Below are 16151 nucleotides of genomic sequence, written 5' to 3'. Positions count from 1 at the left end.
GACAACGTCTCACCTATGAATTAGTTCTGTCCACAATCTATGAAAATCTGGTGGCAGGATAGGGCCACGAACTCCCAATCCTCTACAAGGGCACCAGATTGGGGAAAGAAAGGGGAGTTTCCTTATTTCCACATGTTGAAGGAAAATTACCTGCCTTACATTTTCCAAAGAGGAAGCACTACACTTGTAGACAGCACTCCTGACAATTTGCCAGTGGTTGTGATACAAAGCGCAAATCCCTGGATGTCATGCACTCTTGCAGGTAAGCAATCCTTAACTAGCACTTTGGTGTCTGACACCTGAAGTCAGATAAGGAGAACCGCTCTAGATCCCAATCCAGATAAGCTGCCAGCTGCCTCCGCAGACAGCAGAGGGGGTGATCAGATTAGAAAGAGACTATTTCACAGGCCTATTGGTTTCAAGAATCAAACTGCATTTGGGATGTCAGCTGGAAAGTGGAATTCTTCAGACAGATAGCCAAAGTGGGGGCTCTCAGAGGGGAACATAATTGTTTAAGAAACATTTCTATTTATAAACGGCCTCTCTCTGCCCAGTGGCCAAACCTGGGAAACTTCGACTTGTTAAGGAAAAACTGTATGCTAGAAAAAGGAATGGAAAAAAAACAAAAGTTTCTTTATTTGAAAAAGTGAAAAAGGAAGGAAGGAGGAAGGAAGGAAGGAAGGAAGGAAGGAAGGAAGGAAGGAAGGAAGGGGGCTTAACTATTAAAAGCCTGGCAAAAACACTCACCCATGTCCTTTTCTAGGAGGGAGGAAACTTATCCCATTGAAATTAAGACTGAGGATTTGAATTGAGCAGATTAATCAATACTTTGCTCTTGAGGCAAGAAAATACTGTTTTAAATTATTTCAGTAACTGGGGTTTTCTTAGACCTCTGTCTTTATTTGGCTATTGAGTTCAAGCAACATAGAAAAAACAATATTGTCATTGGAGGGATAGTATAAATTTTTTTAAAAAAGAATTAAAACAAATTCTTTAAAAAAGCAGCTGCCAAGGACAGTGGGATGTGCTTGGCACACAGATTGTTTAAGGAGATGTAACCCTACTAATACAGAATTGTAATTCCTTACATCCCAAAGCCGCATTAAACAGGGAAGAATTATCCAGAATAAAAAAATTCCCGTTGGATCCCAAACTCTGTACCAGCAATTTCCAAACGTGGCAACTTTAAGATGCACGAACTTCAACTCCATAATTCCCCTGCCAGCATGGTAGAGTTCACTAGCTGGTTGGGGAATTCTGTGGGAATTGTAGTTCATACATCTTAAAAGTTACCAAGATGGGAAAACACTGCTGTATAGGATCCAGGTTCCTCTACTACGTAATTCTAGGCAGAAGTCTGTGTTTCAGAGCAGGCCCTGAGGATGCCAACTTCCCAGCCAGACAACTTCGGAATAATTAATCTCTCCTTTCTGCTGAGTTCCAAAGCCCCTGATAATCCAACAGATTAGCTCGATTCGAGCTGCCAGAAAATGAAAATTTTGGGGTTTTGGGGAGGCTCTGCTGGGAGTAATCCAGCCCAGGAAGCTCCTTCCCATTTGGGGAGTTTCCATAAAACTTCAGACCATCCTGAAAATGGACAGACTGGCATGAGGCAGAATGTTGTATCCAGAGGTGGGATTCAAATAATTTAACAACTGGTTCTCTGCCCTAATGACTGGGTGGGTGGGTGGGTGTGGCCATGGCGGGCATGGCCAGGGGGTGTGGCAAGCAGCACTCAGCCTCCTGCGCTCCCCTGGGATCAAAAACGGGTCGTGGTGCCTCCCCCTCCCCTGCACCCTGTTTTGGGCCTAGTAGGCCTCCCTGCAGTTTTCTGGGAGCCAAAACAGGGCGTGTGGAATCTCCCGGAAGGGGTGGGGCCGGCAGGCAATTTAACAACCGGTCCGCCCGAACCGGCCCGAACCAGCTGAATCTCACACTGGTTGTATCATTTGATAGAACATTCCATTGTTCTCTAGAATATTCTGGCTATCCCACGACAGAGTCTCTTGCGCATTCCCAATCACTGACTTCAATTCTCCTTTTCCAACAAGCGAATTCCACTGATGGCCATTTCATTCTGGCTTTTAAAAGTATCCCAGGGGGAGGAAGGGGGAGGGCAATCGCATAAACCCTTGGGGCCACAGCCTCGCTGAATTGTCTTAGACACGGAGGCATCCGCTGATCTAACCACCCTGGAAAGGGAGTGGATGGAACCAGCGCAAGTTTGAGTAACCGTCCTGGTGGCCTCGCAACCCCATTCTGCAGGCCGAGAGGAGGAGAAAGTAAGAGAGCAGCCACGGGGGATTAAAACCCTTTCAGAATTGGCCAGAGCTGGCTCAGTCCTCTCTTCTCTCCTCACTGTGTGTGCTTCTATATCATGTCAGTCCAAGGTATGTCATTCACCGACCACCATTTTCATTCTCTTTCACCTGCAGTTATTAGCCTGAAAATTACTTGCCTCCCACCCATCCCCAATTATTGTTTTAACTTAGAAATGTAGGAAACTCACCTCATCTGTATAGTGCACTTCGTTAACACTGTATTTCTTCTTGTAGTACTCAGGAGGCTGGATCCTTTAAAAAAAAGCAAGCAAATGTGCATTGGTTATTTTGCAATTAAGAGCATTTTTATGCACTGTTCTCTCTCCTTTTTTATTCCCATTTTATCCAGGAATAAACCTGCTTGTTTCTTACCAGATGGGCCTAGAGCCGATCGGCCTGCTCGCAGATCGTTTAAGGAGCTATGCATATTTCTAACACACAGAAGGTGAGCTCTGACTTGGCCCACTATTTCAGAAGGCGTCTCTACGTCTCCCTACCCCAATTCCACACAGGACCTTTTAACTTTCAACTTATAGCCCCTTAAAGATAAAGAAGCATGGTGTAGTGCAGTGGTGGGCAACCTTTTTTTTCAACTGAGCCAAATCTCGCCAAAACCACGATTGAAATTTACTTTGAGAGCCACATTTTTAAAACCGAAAATACATAGGATGGTACACTGTTTTTAGTTTCAATAAGTTTTTATTGAGAATATTCTGCATGCAAGTATCCACATAGGTCGGGAGGATACAAATAACACAACTAATAAAACAAAAACTTTAGAACGATATTATTTATCGATAACGTTAAATTCCGTAAAATTTGCCTTACAATGTAGAGAAAATTACATCCTGACATTGACTGACAAAGTCACAACCACTAATGTGAACATTGGCCTTGCATTTCCTTGGATAGTTTGAGTAAGTCAGGTTTGTATGTTGTTGTTTTTAATTTCATCTCTCTCTCCCACTTTCTTTCTTTTTTTCTTTTTCTTTCTCTCTCTCTCTCTGGCTCTTTGTCTCTCTCTCCCTCCCTCCCCCATCTCTGTCACTCTGTGTGTGTGTGTGTGTCTGTCTGTCTCTCACTCACTCTCTCTGTGTCTGTCTCTGTCTCTCCCTCTGTCTCTCTCCCCTCCCTTCCTCTCTCTCTGTCACTCTGTGTATGTAGGTGTGTCTGTCTCTCACTCATTCACTTAATCACTCACTCTGTGTGTGTCTCTCTGTCTGTCTATCTTTCTCTCCCTCCCTCCCCCTCTCTGTCTCTCTCTGTCTGTGTGTGTGTGTCTGTCTGTCTGTCAGTCTCTCTCTGATTCCCTCCCTCACTCCCTCTCTCTATTCCTCTCTCTGTCTGTCTTTCACACACACACACACACACACACACACACTGTGGTCACCTTGTTGAGTGTTCCAATCACATTTGAAACACTCAACAACTGGCCTGCATTTATGGTATTTTGCAGCATTCTGCAGTCATAGGACCAAAATTGGTTGTCACTCGCCCGGGCTTTTGCAGAAGCTTCCCTCCGAAGCCCAAGAGGAGGGAGGGGAGTGGGCACCCGGCACACAGAAGAGCCGCATTAAAGGGTGTAAAGAGCCGCATGTGGCTCCCGAGCCGCGGGTTGCCCACCACTGGTGTAGTGGATTGTAAAGAACAGCAAATCCATTAAAAAGTCAACTCAGAGCTCCAAAGCCCCAGAAATCGTCCATTTCAAATCACTGCTTACATGTTGCTGCAGAAGTTCCAAACTCAACATGAAGGAATTGTCCACTATTTCATTCCAAACTTGCCTCCCCTGCCCCTATTTCTGACAGCCCAGGTAAACCTGTGAATTTATCTCACAGTCTGAATTCATCCTTATTTCCACATAGCTGGATAATTTTCTCTTTAGTATAGGCCTGGGATGGGGAATCTATGGCATATGTGCCACAGTTGGCACGCAGAGCCACTTCTTAGGGCACACAAGGCGTTGTCCTCTCAGCTCGGCCTTCATTTTCGCTGAAGCCTCCGGAGGGCGAAAAATAACCCAACGGGCAAACTGGAAGTTCAGGAACGGAGTTCCAGTTTGCGCTTTGGGCTGGTTTTTGCCCTCAGCCCCCAGGGGGCCTCTGAGGGTGCAGGGGAGGCCGTTTTTGCCCTCCCCAGGCTCCTAGAAAGCCTCTGGAGCCTGGGGAGGGTGAAAAAGGAGTCCACCATGCGCAAAAAACGGGGGTCTCATGCACATGCGTCGGCAAGGGTCTCACGCATAGAATTATGGGTGTGGGCACGCCTGCACACAACTCCCCTGCGCTCCTCCGCTTTGGCATGCGATGGCAAAAAGGTTAGCTATCACTGGTATAAGCAGTGTATGTGTGTCAGGCTTGTCCCAGCTTGGGCACTTAGGAAAGAAAAACCCTCAACTCCATTAAGGTATATTTTTACTAAAGCCAAGTGGTTACAGCATAAGCAAAGGTGGATCTGAATATTCCTGCTCACAACCTGCCTTTTCCCCTTCCCCCAGGCCCTCACCCCTTGACCAGGCCACAAGTGCCCGTTAGTTATTCACATCTGGGGTTTTGTTAACAGCCTTAAAGTTTGGCATCTCCTTGGTGGAGTTTCGCATTCCGTTCTCAAACTCCTGTCCTTGGATGTGCCAGTCAGTTCTGGATTGGCACCTCTGGTTCCTGTCATCCTGTCAACCCTCCTCCCTACATCCCCATTCTCCCCCCCAGCCACATTTTATGACAGGATGCCAGCAAAGCGAAGCAGGCTGAAGCATTTACAACGGCAGACCAGACAATGTGGGCTCAAGGAGACTTTGCCTGGCCTCTGTCTTGCCCTTCTGCTTGACACTGGATTGTCTCTGGATCGAAGATGACCAGGGCAGCAAATCAGGCTGCCAACGTCTTCTGAGAATCTCCATTGAAATCTGTGCCTTGAGAGTAATTCAATGACCACACGCACCCCAGGCAAGGGAATGGCCAGAATGGTGTACTAGAACAGGGGTGTCAAACTCAATTTAATGGAGGGCCGCATCAGGGTTGTGTTTGACTTTGGGGAGTCAGGGTGGGCGTGGCCAGAGAGGGCATGGCCAGCTCGACGTCACTCATATTAGGGGGTGCCTGTGGAGGTCCAAGAGCTCTGCCAGAGAAAACGGGCTCCTGAGCTCCATTTTCGGCTGCGATGGCCTCCTGTAACCTCTGCCAGCGAAAACTGAGCTCAGGAGGGATGTACGCACCCCTCACAAGCTCCGTTTTCACAGGCAGAGGCACCGCGGGCCAGTCCTTTGCTGTTTCCAGGGCAGCCCCGCGGGCCAGATCTAAGCACCCTGAGGGGAAAAAAAGGTTTTGCACTGTGCAAACCTCCCGAAAATGGCCCGTTTTTTGTGAAAACGGGCCTGTTTTTTTTTTTTAAAAAAGAAGGCCTAAATAGCCTTGGGGGATCTTGCAGAGTGCTCCTGGGGGGTGAGGCTCTCCAAAAACGAGCACAAAATGGCCCGTTTTTCGTTTAAAAAAATTCATGCATAGCCTTATGGAGGCTTATAGAGTGCTGCTGGGGAGGGGGGGGGAAACAGGCCGGTTTTTGCTCATTTCTGCCCTCCCCAGCCCCCCCTGCTCTCCGAAAGCCTCCATAAGGCTCTGCACGGCCATTTTGGTGAAGGGGGCAGGGCTTCGGGAGGCAAAAAATGCTGTATTCGATGTATAAGACGCACCCAGATTGTCAGCCTCTTTTTTGAGGAAAGGTGCGTCTTATACTCTGAAAAATACGGTATTTATCAATCCATGAAGTAGCATCATAGCCACCTCTCAAAGAAGTTTACTGGAAAGTCTTTTTCTCCCAAAAACTAGCCTTTGTTGGTCTTTGATCTAGAAGGGGAACATTCCCTAATGCATCGGCAGGGAAATTATTGCCCAAGATTTTTTAAATCTCCTTTAAAGCTTTTCCAAATCCCACAGCAACTAATTTCACATTGTACGGACCAGCAAATTAAAAAAAAAATCTGAAAAGGCATAACTACAAACTTAAAAGAATTATTTAATGAGAAAGAAACTGCTTCATGTATCCTTATCCTAAGCACAGAACGCAGTTTTAATGAAATTCTAAAATTTCATTTTATGACATTTATGAGCAAGGATTAAAAGAGAAAAAAAAAAGATCAAGCATAATAAAGTTGAAAAGCAGCTAGTTTCTTCTAAGTACGAATTGTAAAAATGTCATTTAAATGTCACCTCATCAGCCAAACAAGAGACGGGTACGATCTATCAAAATGGAAGCAGTACAATACATGCACAACTGGGGAAATGTTGAAATGAAAGGAAACCGAAAACAAATGATTAGCCTTCCTTCTTTCATTCTGCTACCAGTATCCTGAATTGTATCTAACCTTCATGGAGGAAAAGGAGCCTTGGATTAATGTAGCCTTGGTCAGCCCTGAAGCTGGCCTAACCGAAGCCATTTTGAAGCTTGCTGGAGGTGACGAGAATTGCAGCCCAATACCTCTAGAACAGGGGTGTCAAACTCGATTTCATTGAGGGACGCATCAGGATTGTGTTTGACCTTGCAGGGGGTGGGCATGGCCATGGTGTGTGTTGCCAGCTCGACAGGTTGGGGGGGCACCTGTGTCAGCCCCAGTGCTTTGCCAGTGAAACCGGGCTCCCAATCTCCGATTTTGGCTGCAATGGCCGTCTGCAACCCTCTGGCAGTAAAAACGGAGTTCAGGAGGGCCGCCGACAGCTCTCCCGAGCTCTGTTTTCGCTGGCAGAGGCACCACAGGCCGGTCCTTCGCTGTTTCCAGGGCAGCCCTGTAGGCCAGATTTAAGCACCTCGTGGGCCGGATCCTGCCCCCGGACCTTGAGTTTGACACCCCTGCTCTAGAGGTTGGAAAAATTCTTTTTCATGGAAAAACTACTACCCGCTTTGTAAAATTCTAAGAAGAAAGTCCTAAAACCAAGACCATTCTTTCCCAATAGGGATAGGACAAAAACATTGTAGAGACAAGTTAAAGTTTTGTACGCCAGCAATCCACTCTGTGGTCTAAGTGGCTGGATTTGGCACAACCCAAAAATCTATAGGTCTACATCTAGACCTAGCAATCAATATGTACCCTTAGCACAGATTGTGGGCCCTCTCACAAAATGGTTGCCACACTGAATTAGCAGAATCAAATTCCTGAGAATGTTCCTTCCTTCTCTCCCTCCCCCCCCCCCCCAGCTTCTCTTGGTATTTTTACCCGGGGTGTGGGGGGAGGGGGCAGACAACTGTTTCAAATAAAAACTGGGGTTTTTATTTGTAATATCAGCTATGCTGGCTGGGGAATTCTGGGAGTTGAAGTCCACAAGTCTTAAAGTTCCCAAGTTTGGACACCCCTGCATTAAAACAATGCTTGGGAAAAAGAAAAAAGGTAGAAGTTACGTGGGCAAGAAGCATGGCCAATCCCAAATCCCTGAGACAAGTGGGAACTCCAAAAACAGTATTGATTCATTTTTTTTAAACAAAAAAATAGAGTTGGGTTTCTAATATTTTTGTGTAATTAATAGGTTCTTCTAATTTAACTAACCTTAAGAGAGGGAAAGAACCTATGAAGAAGTGAGAATTTCTGTTTCCACCCATCTCTCAAATTTTTGGAATCCTACTTGCCATTTCCTCCAACATTTTTCGAACAGAGGTTTTGTGGTCCTTTACCTTTACCTTTATTTCAATTTTTATACTGCCCCCTCTCTCCAAAGGGACTCGGGGCGGTGTACAGTCAAATGAAATAGATAAAATGGACTACAAACATGCAAACATAAAAACATAGAAGAGGAGGCAATACAACACTGTACAGGTAAAGCAGATAAAAACAATATATAAACAATCCTAAAAAATACCCAATTAAAATTACCCAGTTAAAATATATCTGCCAAGAGGTATAATGAGGTTATGAATGGTCCAGGCCGGCTAAACGGAACAGGTGAGTCTTCAGTTTTCGTCGAAAGGAGAGAAAGTCGGTGGTGGTTCTGATATCGGGGGGGAGGTCATTCCAGAGGGTTGGGCCCATCACAGAGAAGGCTCTACTCCTAGGTGTTGCCCGTTGGCACTGCCTAGTGGACGGCACCCGGAGGAGCCCCTCCCTGTGAGAGCGAATCGGTCGCAGGGAAGTGTGGTAGGATGCGATCCCGCAAGTACCTAGGTCCTGAGCCATGGAGCGCTTTAAAGATGATGATTAACACCTTGAAACGCACCCGAAAGACCACAGGCAGCCAGTGCAGCTCGCGCAGGAGCGGTGTTACGTGGGAGTACCTAGTACTCCCAAAAATAGCCCGCGCGGCTGCGTTCTGGACTAGCTGCAGTCTTCGAGCGCGTCCCAAGGGAAGCCCCATGTAGAGGGCGTTGCAGTAGTCCAGCCGAGACGTCACCAGTGCATGAGTGACCGTGCGTAGGGCATCCCGGTCCAGTAGGGGACGCAATTGGCGCACCAGGCGAACCTGGTGGAACGCCCCCCTTGCCACGGCTGCCACATGGTCATCCAGCATTTTGGGATAAACAAAAACATGCAAATTTAAGAACAGCCTAATGTACTCTTTCGTGAGAGTGACTAGAACAGTGATGGCTACACCTTTTCCGGACCGAGTGCCCAAAGCACATGCGTGCCCAAACCCCCAAAATGCAGTATGTGTGTGGCCCCATGCATGCACCCTGCCCCCACATATGCATGCATGCCTCCACATGAGCCTAACCCTCTATGCATGCACATGCACCCCTTTGCACGCAGCCTGCGCATGCACGGCAGAGACCCAACGACCATCTGGCTGGCGGGAGGAGTGCATGCATGCACAGTAGAGCTGAACTAGAGCAATGGCTTGCGTGCCCACAGAGAGGGTGCTGTGCGCCACCTGTGGCATGTGTGCCATAGGTTCGCCATCACGGAACTAGAACATCAGCAAATGTGTTTTAGATAAGGGGATAACTGAAATAGGCCCAAGCAGAAGAAAAAAGGCACACCTAAGACTCACCTAAGGAGAGCTTTAGAATAGGAAGCGACTAAATTAATCTCCTAATGAACAAGTTCAAACGGGAACGTTCCCAGCCTGTCTCTTTCTCAGCATGCACTTTATTAACGGACACACAACAAGGTCAGCATACAACTGTCTCTTACAGAGACCACTTGCCAAAGGATCTGCAGGGCTAAACGAAGGCCCCTGGCATGTTTGGGGCACCTTTAAATACAAAGCTGGAAAAGTCTCTTTGGATGTCAGGTGGCAATTCTTGGATGATAGTTGAATGTCAGCATGAGAGTGAAAGTATTCCAGATGGTTCAAAGTGGAATGATTTTGAACTACTATTTAATAAGAATGGGACAGTGCTGGGTGTCCTCAGGATGTGGTCAGGAAAGTCCAGATGGCAGCCATGACCGTCCACTCAACCCTTTGTCCGTTTCTAATGTGGATCCCATATGCAACACATTTAAAGATATTTAGTAAGCGGATGTAACATTAGAGAGAGAGAGAGAGCTTGGAATGTGTTTGTACTTAGAACTGCTGTGAAGGATATTGGAAGCCACTTCTTTATATTAAAGTTAAATTTACAGACAAAGAAATAAAGGGAGAATAGTATAGCTATTTCAACTATTCCCTTTATTTCTTTGTCGGTAAATTTAAATTTAACACAAAATAGTTTGTCGCGGAAGCTTCTGCCTGCAAAGGCTCCTGGATTGGGGCTGGATTAGTTCGCATTAGTTTTAGCTTTTAAAAAAGTTTTCATACAGTTACAAACAAAAAATAAAAAAGATTGAGTTAAGTGGTGGCATTTCAAAGTTTGATCTGAACAGAGTTTATGGAGCGTAAGTATGCATTATGGAGAATGCAGGAAAAATCTGGGGCTGCGGTTTGTCCCAGCTGTGCAAGTCCAGTTGTGGGTGTCCTCAGAGTCAAGCAAGAGCCAAGCAATTGGGGACTATGTACCCTTTTGGAAATAAGTCCCCAAAATGATGTCTAGATTCACACACACGGCATGTGGCTTTATTGGTTAAACAAGCACCCCCTCCCAGGGTCCCTTTTGTCATTCTCCTACGCCTGTTCACTGGGAAACATTTTAAATTAGAGGTATCAAGTGAGCAGTGATTTAGCAGCCGGTTTGTGCATATGCTCAGAATAATGATGGACAAATTGTTCTGCTTCCTTGCCTGTCACACAACAGTGAGATTCAAAACAGGCATGCCTCAAATTGCAATACCCCAATAGTGATTTAAGAAGCACACACACACACACACACACACACACACACACAGAAAGAGAGAGAGAGAGGGAGGGAGGGATAAATGGGACTATTATGACTTCAATGAAGGATTTATGGTGGCGGGAAAATCTTTATAATTCTTTTAGATTATCCATTCCTGTAAAGCGGTGTGGTGTGCCTGTCTTAGTCCTCATATGAGGATGAACCACTTTTCAGCATTTTTCTTTGAGAAAAGTAGATAAAGCTTTATACTGAGTAGCTCCTGGGGCTTCCTTTGATCAGCAGAGACTTCAACTACACATTTCTGGGTCTGCATTCATCCCACATACCAGCTTGGAAGAACCTTGGGCCATTCCTCATTATAGAGCCGCTTCGATTCACTGATTTTTTTTTTAGCAGGGTCTTGCATGAAGGACACTTAACTGAGTGTGTAAACTACCCTGAATTCACATCCAACAAATAATGCAGAGGACCGACCCATGAAGATTAGAAGCCTACACACAAAAATGTTCAAAAGAACCAAGGAATACACGACATTATCAAGATGCCTGCTGAGTACCGTATTTTTCGCCCTATAAGACGCTCCGGCATATAAGACGCACCCAATTTTAAAGGAGGAAAATCTAGAAAAAAAGGATTCTGAACCAAATACTGTAGTAAAATATTTTATATCAACTGTATAAAGTTAACAGCAGTTTAAGAACAATTTTATGTCCCCCATTTTTAGATGACCCAGGCAATGTTCCCTCTAATTTTTTTTCAGTGTGAGCAGAAAAGTATAGTATTTGAGCGGCACATTTTTATGCCTGAGCAGCACCTGAATTTTTTTCACAGGTGTCACCTAAGACAACAACAAAATCAGTACTATTTGAAACTCAAAGTTATGTTTATTCAAGGTACCAGCTTAATTAAAAGTGTTATGTAGTATCACTTAACAACGCTCCTGCTTAGTAACCAAAATGTTGGGTCAGGAACTCTGGCATTGAAGCATGCAAGTCTTAAAGCTGTCAATTTACAAGATCCTTGCATCCCTAACCCTTTAGGAAAAAAAACCCCAAGGGGTCTTCAAACCTGACAGCTTTAAGACTTGTGGACTTCAACTCCCAGAATTCCTCCTCCAGTCATGTTGGCTCAGGAACTCTGGCATTGAAGCATGCAAGTCTTAAAGCTGTCAAGTTGCAAGATCCTTGCACCCCTAACCCTTTAGAAAAAAAAACACCCCAGGGGTCTTCAAACCTGACAGCTTGAAGACTTGTGGACTTCAACTCCCAGAATTCCTCCTCCAGTCATGTTGCGGCGACGTCATCTGCGTGGATCTGCTCCATCTTCGGTTTTTTTCACAGGGGGCAGGGCTGCTGCTGAAGATGCCGACGACGAGCCCCTGCCAGAATAACAGCTGCCTCCTCCTCCTCCTCCACCACCACATTTGGAGTGAAGCCGCCAAAGCTCCCGCTGGCGCCCCCGCCCATGGCAGCAGCGGCGGCGCGTCCCCCTCCACTCGGAGCATCTGAGCTGGGCACCGTGTTACCCTGCTGCCCCCTCCTCCTCCGCCGTGCTTTTGAGAAGCCATGAGGCTTTTTTTCCCCCTGCTGCCCTCCGCCGCCTTCCTACTGGCTCCCGCGGCTCATGGCTCCTCAAAAGCACAGCAGAGGAGGAGGGGGCAGGGGTAACGGGGCTCAGCTCAGATGCTCCGAACAGAGGGGGAGGCGCTGCTGCTGCTGCTGCCACAGGCGGGAAGGCGGTGGAGGGCAGCAGGGGGAAAAAAGCCTCATGGCTTCTCAAAAGCATGGAGGAAGAGGAGGGGGCAGCAGGGTAACGCGGTGCCCAGCTCAGACGCTCCGAGTGGAGGGGGACGCGCCGCCACCGCTGCCATGGGCGGGGGCGCCAGCGGGAGCTTTGGCGGCTTCACTCCAAATGTGGTGGAGGAGGAGGAGGAGGAGGCAGCTGTTATTCTGGCAGGGGCTCGTCGTCGTCGGGAGCTTTGGCGGGAGCTTTGGCGGCTTCACTTCTCACTGTCAGGAAATCTGCCGCAGCGTCGGGCAGCAAATGTGGTGCTGTTAGAGGAGGAGGAGGCGGCAGCAGATATTCCAGTAGCGGCAGGGGCTTTGAGGATTTATTTTAGCCGCAGCACCGGGCGCAAGCAGCTAGGATTGGCCGCCCACAAAGGACCTCCCCGGGCTTGCTTTGCTGAACTAGAGTCAGTCACCCCGCGCTCACCAAAACAAGTCCGGGGAGGTCCTTTGCGGGCGGCCAGTTCTAGCCGTCTGCAAAGGACCTCCCCAGCCTCCAGCCCCTGTGACAGTACAAAACACCATGCGGCAGTTGGAAACTGCTGTGCGGTGTTTTGTTGCCGCGCACCTTAGAGGGAACAGTGGACCCAGGTGGCTACATTCGGCTTATAAGACGCACTCAGATTTTCACCCTCTTTTTTGGAGTAAAAAAGTGCGTCTTATAGGGCGAAAAATATGGTAATTGAAAAAGCCAAGAATACCAAAGGTGACTCACTACAAAGTTGCCCTCACTTAACGACCGTTTGATCAGCAATTGTTTGAAGTTACAGCACCACTGGATATATGATACTTACAACCCCCCCCCACAATGAAGTTATGACTGTTGCAATGCCTCCCCCCCCCATCATGTGATCAAAATTTGGGTTCTTGGCAACAAGTGCTAGGGTGCGCCAACCCCCCCCCCCCCATCTATATACCCTTTTGGCTGCCCTGCACCATGGCAGTTCTTGCCAGCGTCTCACATTCCCTTGATGGTAACCTCATTAGCCAGAGCATCTAATGACCCCAGGGCCTCCCTTTTCTCCAACATAGACAGCGAACATTGGCTCAGCATGCTCAATTAACACAAGACAAGTTACACGCTTTGACGTGCTCTTTGTTTAACCAGATTCCTATTTACGTATTCATAATATTTAGATTGAGCCCTGATCCCATTGTAGACTGATTATGAAAATCTCCTTTAACGATCGGCAGCCCAATCTGAACGAAGACACTGTCTTGACTTGCTGAAAACTAACTTAAAACAGTCACTAGACAACAGCAACAATGCATCATAAAGCAGTGAGGCAGGCTGCAACCAAATCTTGTGGCGTGTGCCAATTCCCCTCTGAACCCTGGTGACCCCATAGCATCAGAGGAACATCAAGCGGCTCATTCTTCAAAGAGTTATGTCTCTTTCTATGCTAGCAGTGTTCCATCAAAATTTATATGAATCTGCATCACTATATGAAACGAGAGACCAAGCTAACACCAGGAAAGGTACTACTGTGAGAGAGAGAGAGAGAGAGAGAGAGAGAGAGAGAGAGAGAGAGAGAGAGAGAGAGAGACAGAGAGAGACAGAGAGAGACAGAGACAGAGACAGAGACAGAGAGAGACAGAGAGAGAGAGAGAGAGAGAGAGAGAGAGAGAGAGAGAGAGAGAGAGAGAGAGAGAGAGAGAGATTGTGTCACAACCCCTGGCATGGCCAAATATGGGAGGGAGCATACTGCTTCCCTTTTCTGTCTTTCGGCTCACCCTAGGAGCCATCCCGGCAGAAAGCCATTTCACATCCAATATTTGCTTTGCTCAAGAACATTAGTGCAAGTAGTTCTCCCTGCCTCCTACTCCCTCTTCCTCCAATCACTCCAACCCCCCCCTCCACAAAATAATACAGATTATTCTCTATCACAAACCTGTCCTCCATGCATTTGATCTAGTGAACTGTGACCTTATGCAATAACATCCTAGTTAATCCTTAAAGTGCCCACGGGTTTCTTTGTTGAATCTATCTCAGTCAAGCTCCCTCACAAGTCTGCTCAAATCTTTGCAGTCCCTTCTCAACATGATTGTTTTTAGTTTGTAAGGAACATGTATTCAAATGCATATTTGTATCTGAATAGTACAGATTTTTAGCATCTGAGTGAAGAAGGCTATTGTAACTTTTGAAAGAGCAAAGCTTATTAAGTATAACAAAACGTTGACACTGATTTGAGTCTCACAGATGTGATAATGGGTTCAGGGGGGCAGTCAAGGACTGAATTCATTAAATATCTGTAATGAAGAGCCACTTGGATGAAAAACAGAGAGCAGATCATGCACCCTTAATAAACCCAATCTTCACTTGCATTCACTTGTAACAGAGACCTAACAGTACTCATAATTATCTGCAAAATACTCCCATAATCATAAAACTTTTGATACATTTCACTACCAGTAGCTCCTTCTCATCTTCATATAGTCATAGAAAACTCGCCAGTGCTAACTCGCTGCAGGACAAGAGTTACACAGATAGCAAAATAAAAATAAAAATGGTGGAATAAAATCATTAAAGAAAGGATGCAGAAGGAAGGACAGGATGAAATGTGAATGACAAAAATAGAAATATTTATTTATTTTAAATAGTTAAATTGAATTATTTAATTCTACCTGTGGCGTGTTATCCTTGGGCAAGTTGTCTCACGGTGAGTTGGTCAAGGCGAGTTGACCACAGCAAGTTGATTATGGTGAGTTGTCCCATCCTACCCCAATTCGCTAACCTGGATTTCATCTGAATAGATGGCAAAGACTGGCTTTATGGAACTTTCCCATCATTCCTCTACAAAGATTTACAAGAGGTCAGGTCACTGCAAATCAGACTTTACCAGTTTGGAGGCAAAAAGTCACCAGATACAATTTGCAGAATCCCAGTGTATCAAGGGTAGTTTTGCAGAGAGCTGCCTTGCAAGCTTGACAGGATCCTGAAAAGCCAGGATGAGCGTCAATGCAATTTGTGATAACCAGCATCCTCCCGGCGCCTCGGATTTCCTACACCCTGCCCCCCCCTCCACCTGCTGAGGCCCCAACATTTGGGAGACATTGGGGGAAAAGGAAATAGCATAGAACAAAGATGGTGTCAGGCCTGTAGTTATGTTCTTTTTAGGATCTTTGGCCTGCCACACTTTCTTATAATTTCCTATGTGTTTTAGTAGTGTAGTAGTTGGGAGGGGGGAATAGAAAGGAGTAGGATTGTGGAATGTTTTGTTGACATTCTTTTATAGAAGCCAAGGTCATCTTTTGTCTCCGCACCTCAACACCTGACCGGAACCAGAAGGGTGTAGATGCCAACGTGAAAGATGATGATTGGAACATGTGATGGATTTGTGGGTGTGGGGATAGATCATGAACTTTCAACTGGGTGGAATTTCAGGATGTAATTCAGAGTTGGAATTCCATAGACGTGCTAACTTGCCTGTAGAATAAATTGGACTTTTAAGGATGTTTTGCCTTGGACAATGATTTATTTCTGCATGGTATTTAGAACCCTAACATTAATTATAAGAAAGTGTGGCAGGCCAAAGATCCTAAAAAGAACATAACTACAGGCCTGACAGATGGCTGAAGACCTATCAGCAGAAGACGGAAGCCACCCAAGGAATGGGGAAAAAAGAGAGCAGGCCAGGGTCAAGATGATGGCACCCAATCTAGGCCCAGGAAGAAGCAGGGGAGCGACAAAGCCTGGGAAGAGTATAATGTTTTAATTTTGACACGGAACTCTCGCAGGTCCATCGGCTTATAATCCAGCCAGGCTCCAGGCCACAGATGGTGATATTCATGGTATAAAGAGAGAGAGAAGCCATGGTCATCCAATTACTCTTAGGAACATATTAATTGGGTG

General features: G+C 46.3%; 1 protein-coding gene across 1 annotated transcript in view; it reads right to left on the bottom strand.

The window, feature by feature from the left end:
* The window catches only part of PEPD (peptidase D), a 191230-nt gene that overhangs the window by 137843 nt on the left and 37236 nt on the right, over nucleotides 1–16151 (bottom strand). The window contains exon 4 of the mRNA XM_081963645.1: nucleotides 2510–2573. Within this exon, the coding sequence (XP_081819771.1) occupies nucleotides 2510–2573 (64 nt within the window). The remainder of the gene's footprint in view (nucleotides 1–2509; nucleotides 2574–16151) is intronic.

Source organism: Natrix helvetica, assembly GCF_964273705.1.
Source record: "Natrix helvetica genome assembly, chromosome: 10".
Lineage (NCBI taxonomy): Eukaryota > Metazoa > Chordata > Lepidosauria > Squamata > Natricidae > Natrix > Natrix helvetica.
Note: the sequence above shows the minus strand (reverse complement) of the source record. Positions and strands in the feature narration are given on the sequence as shown.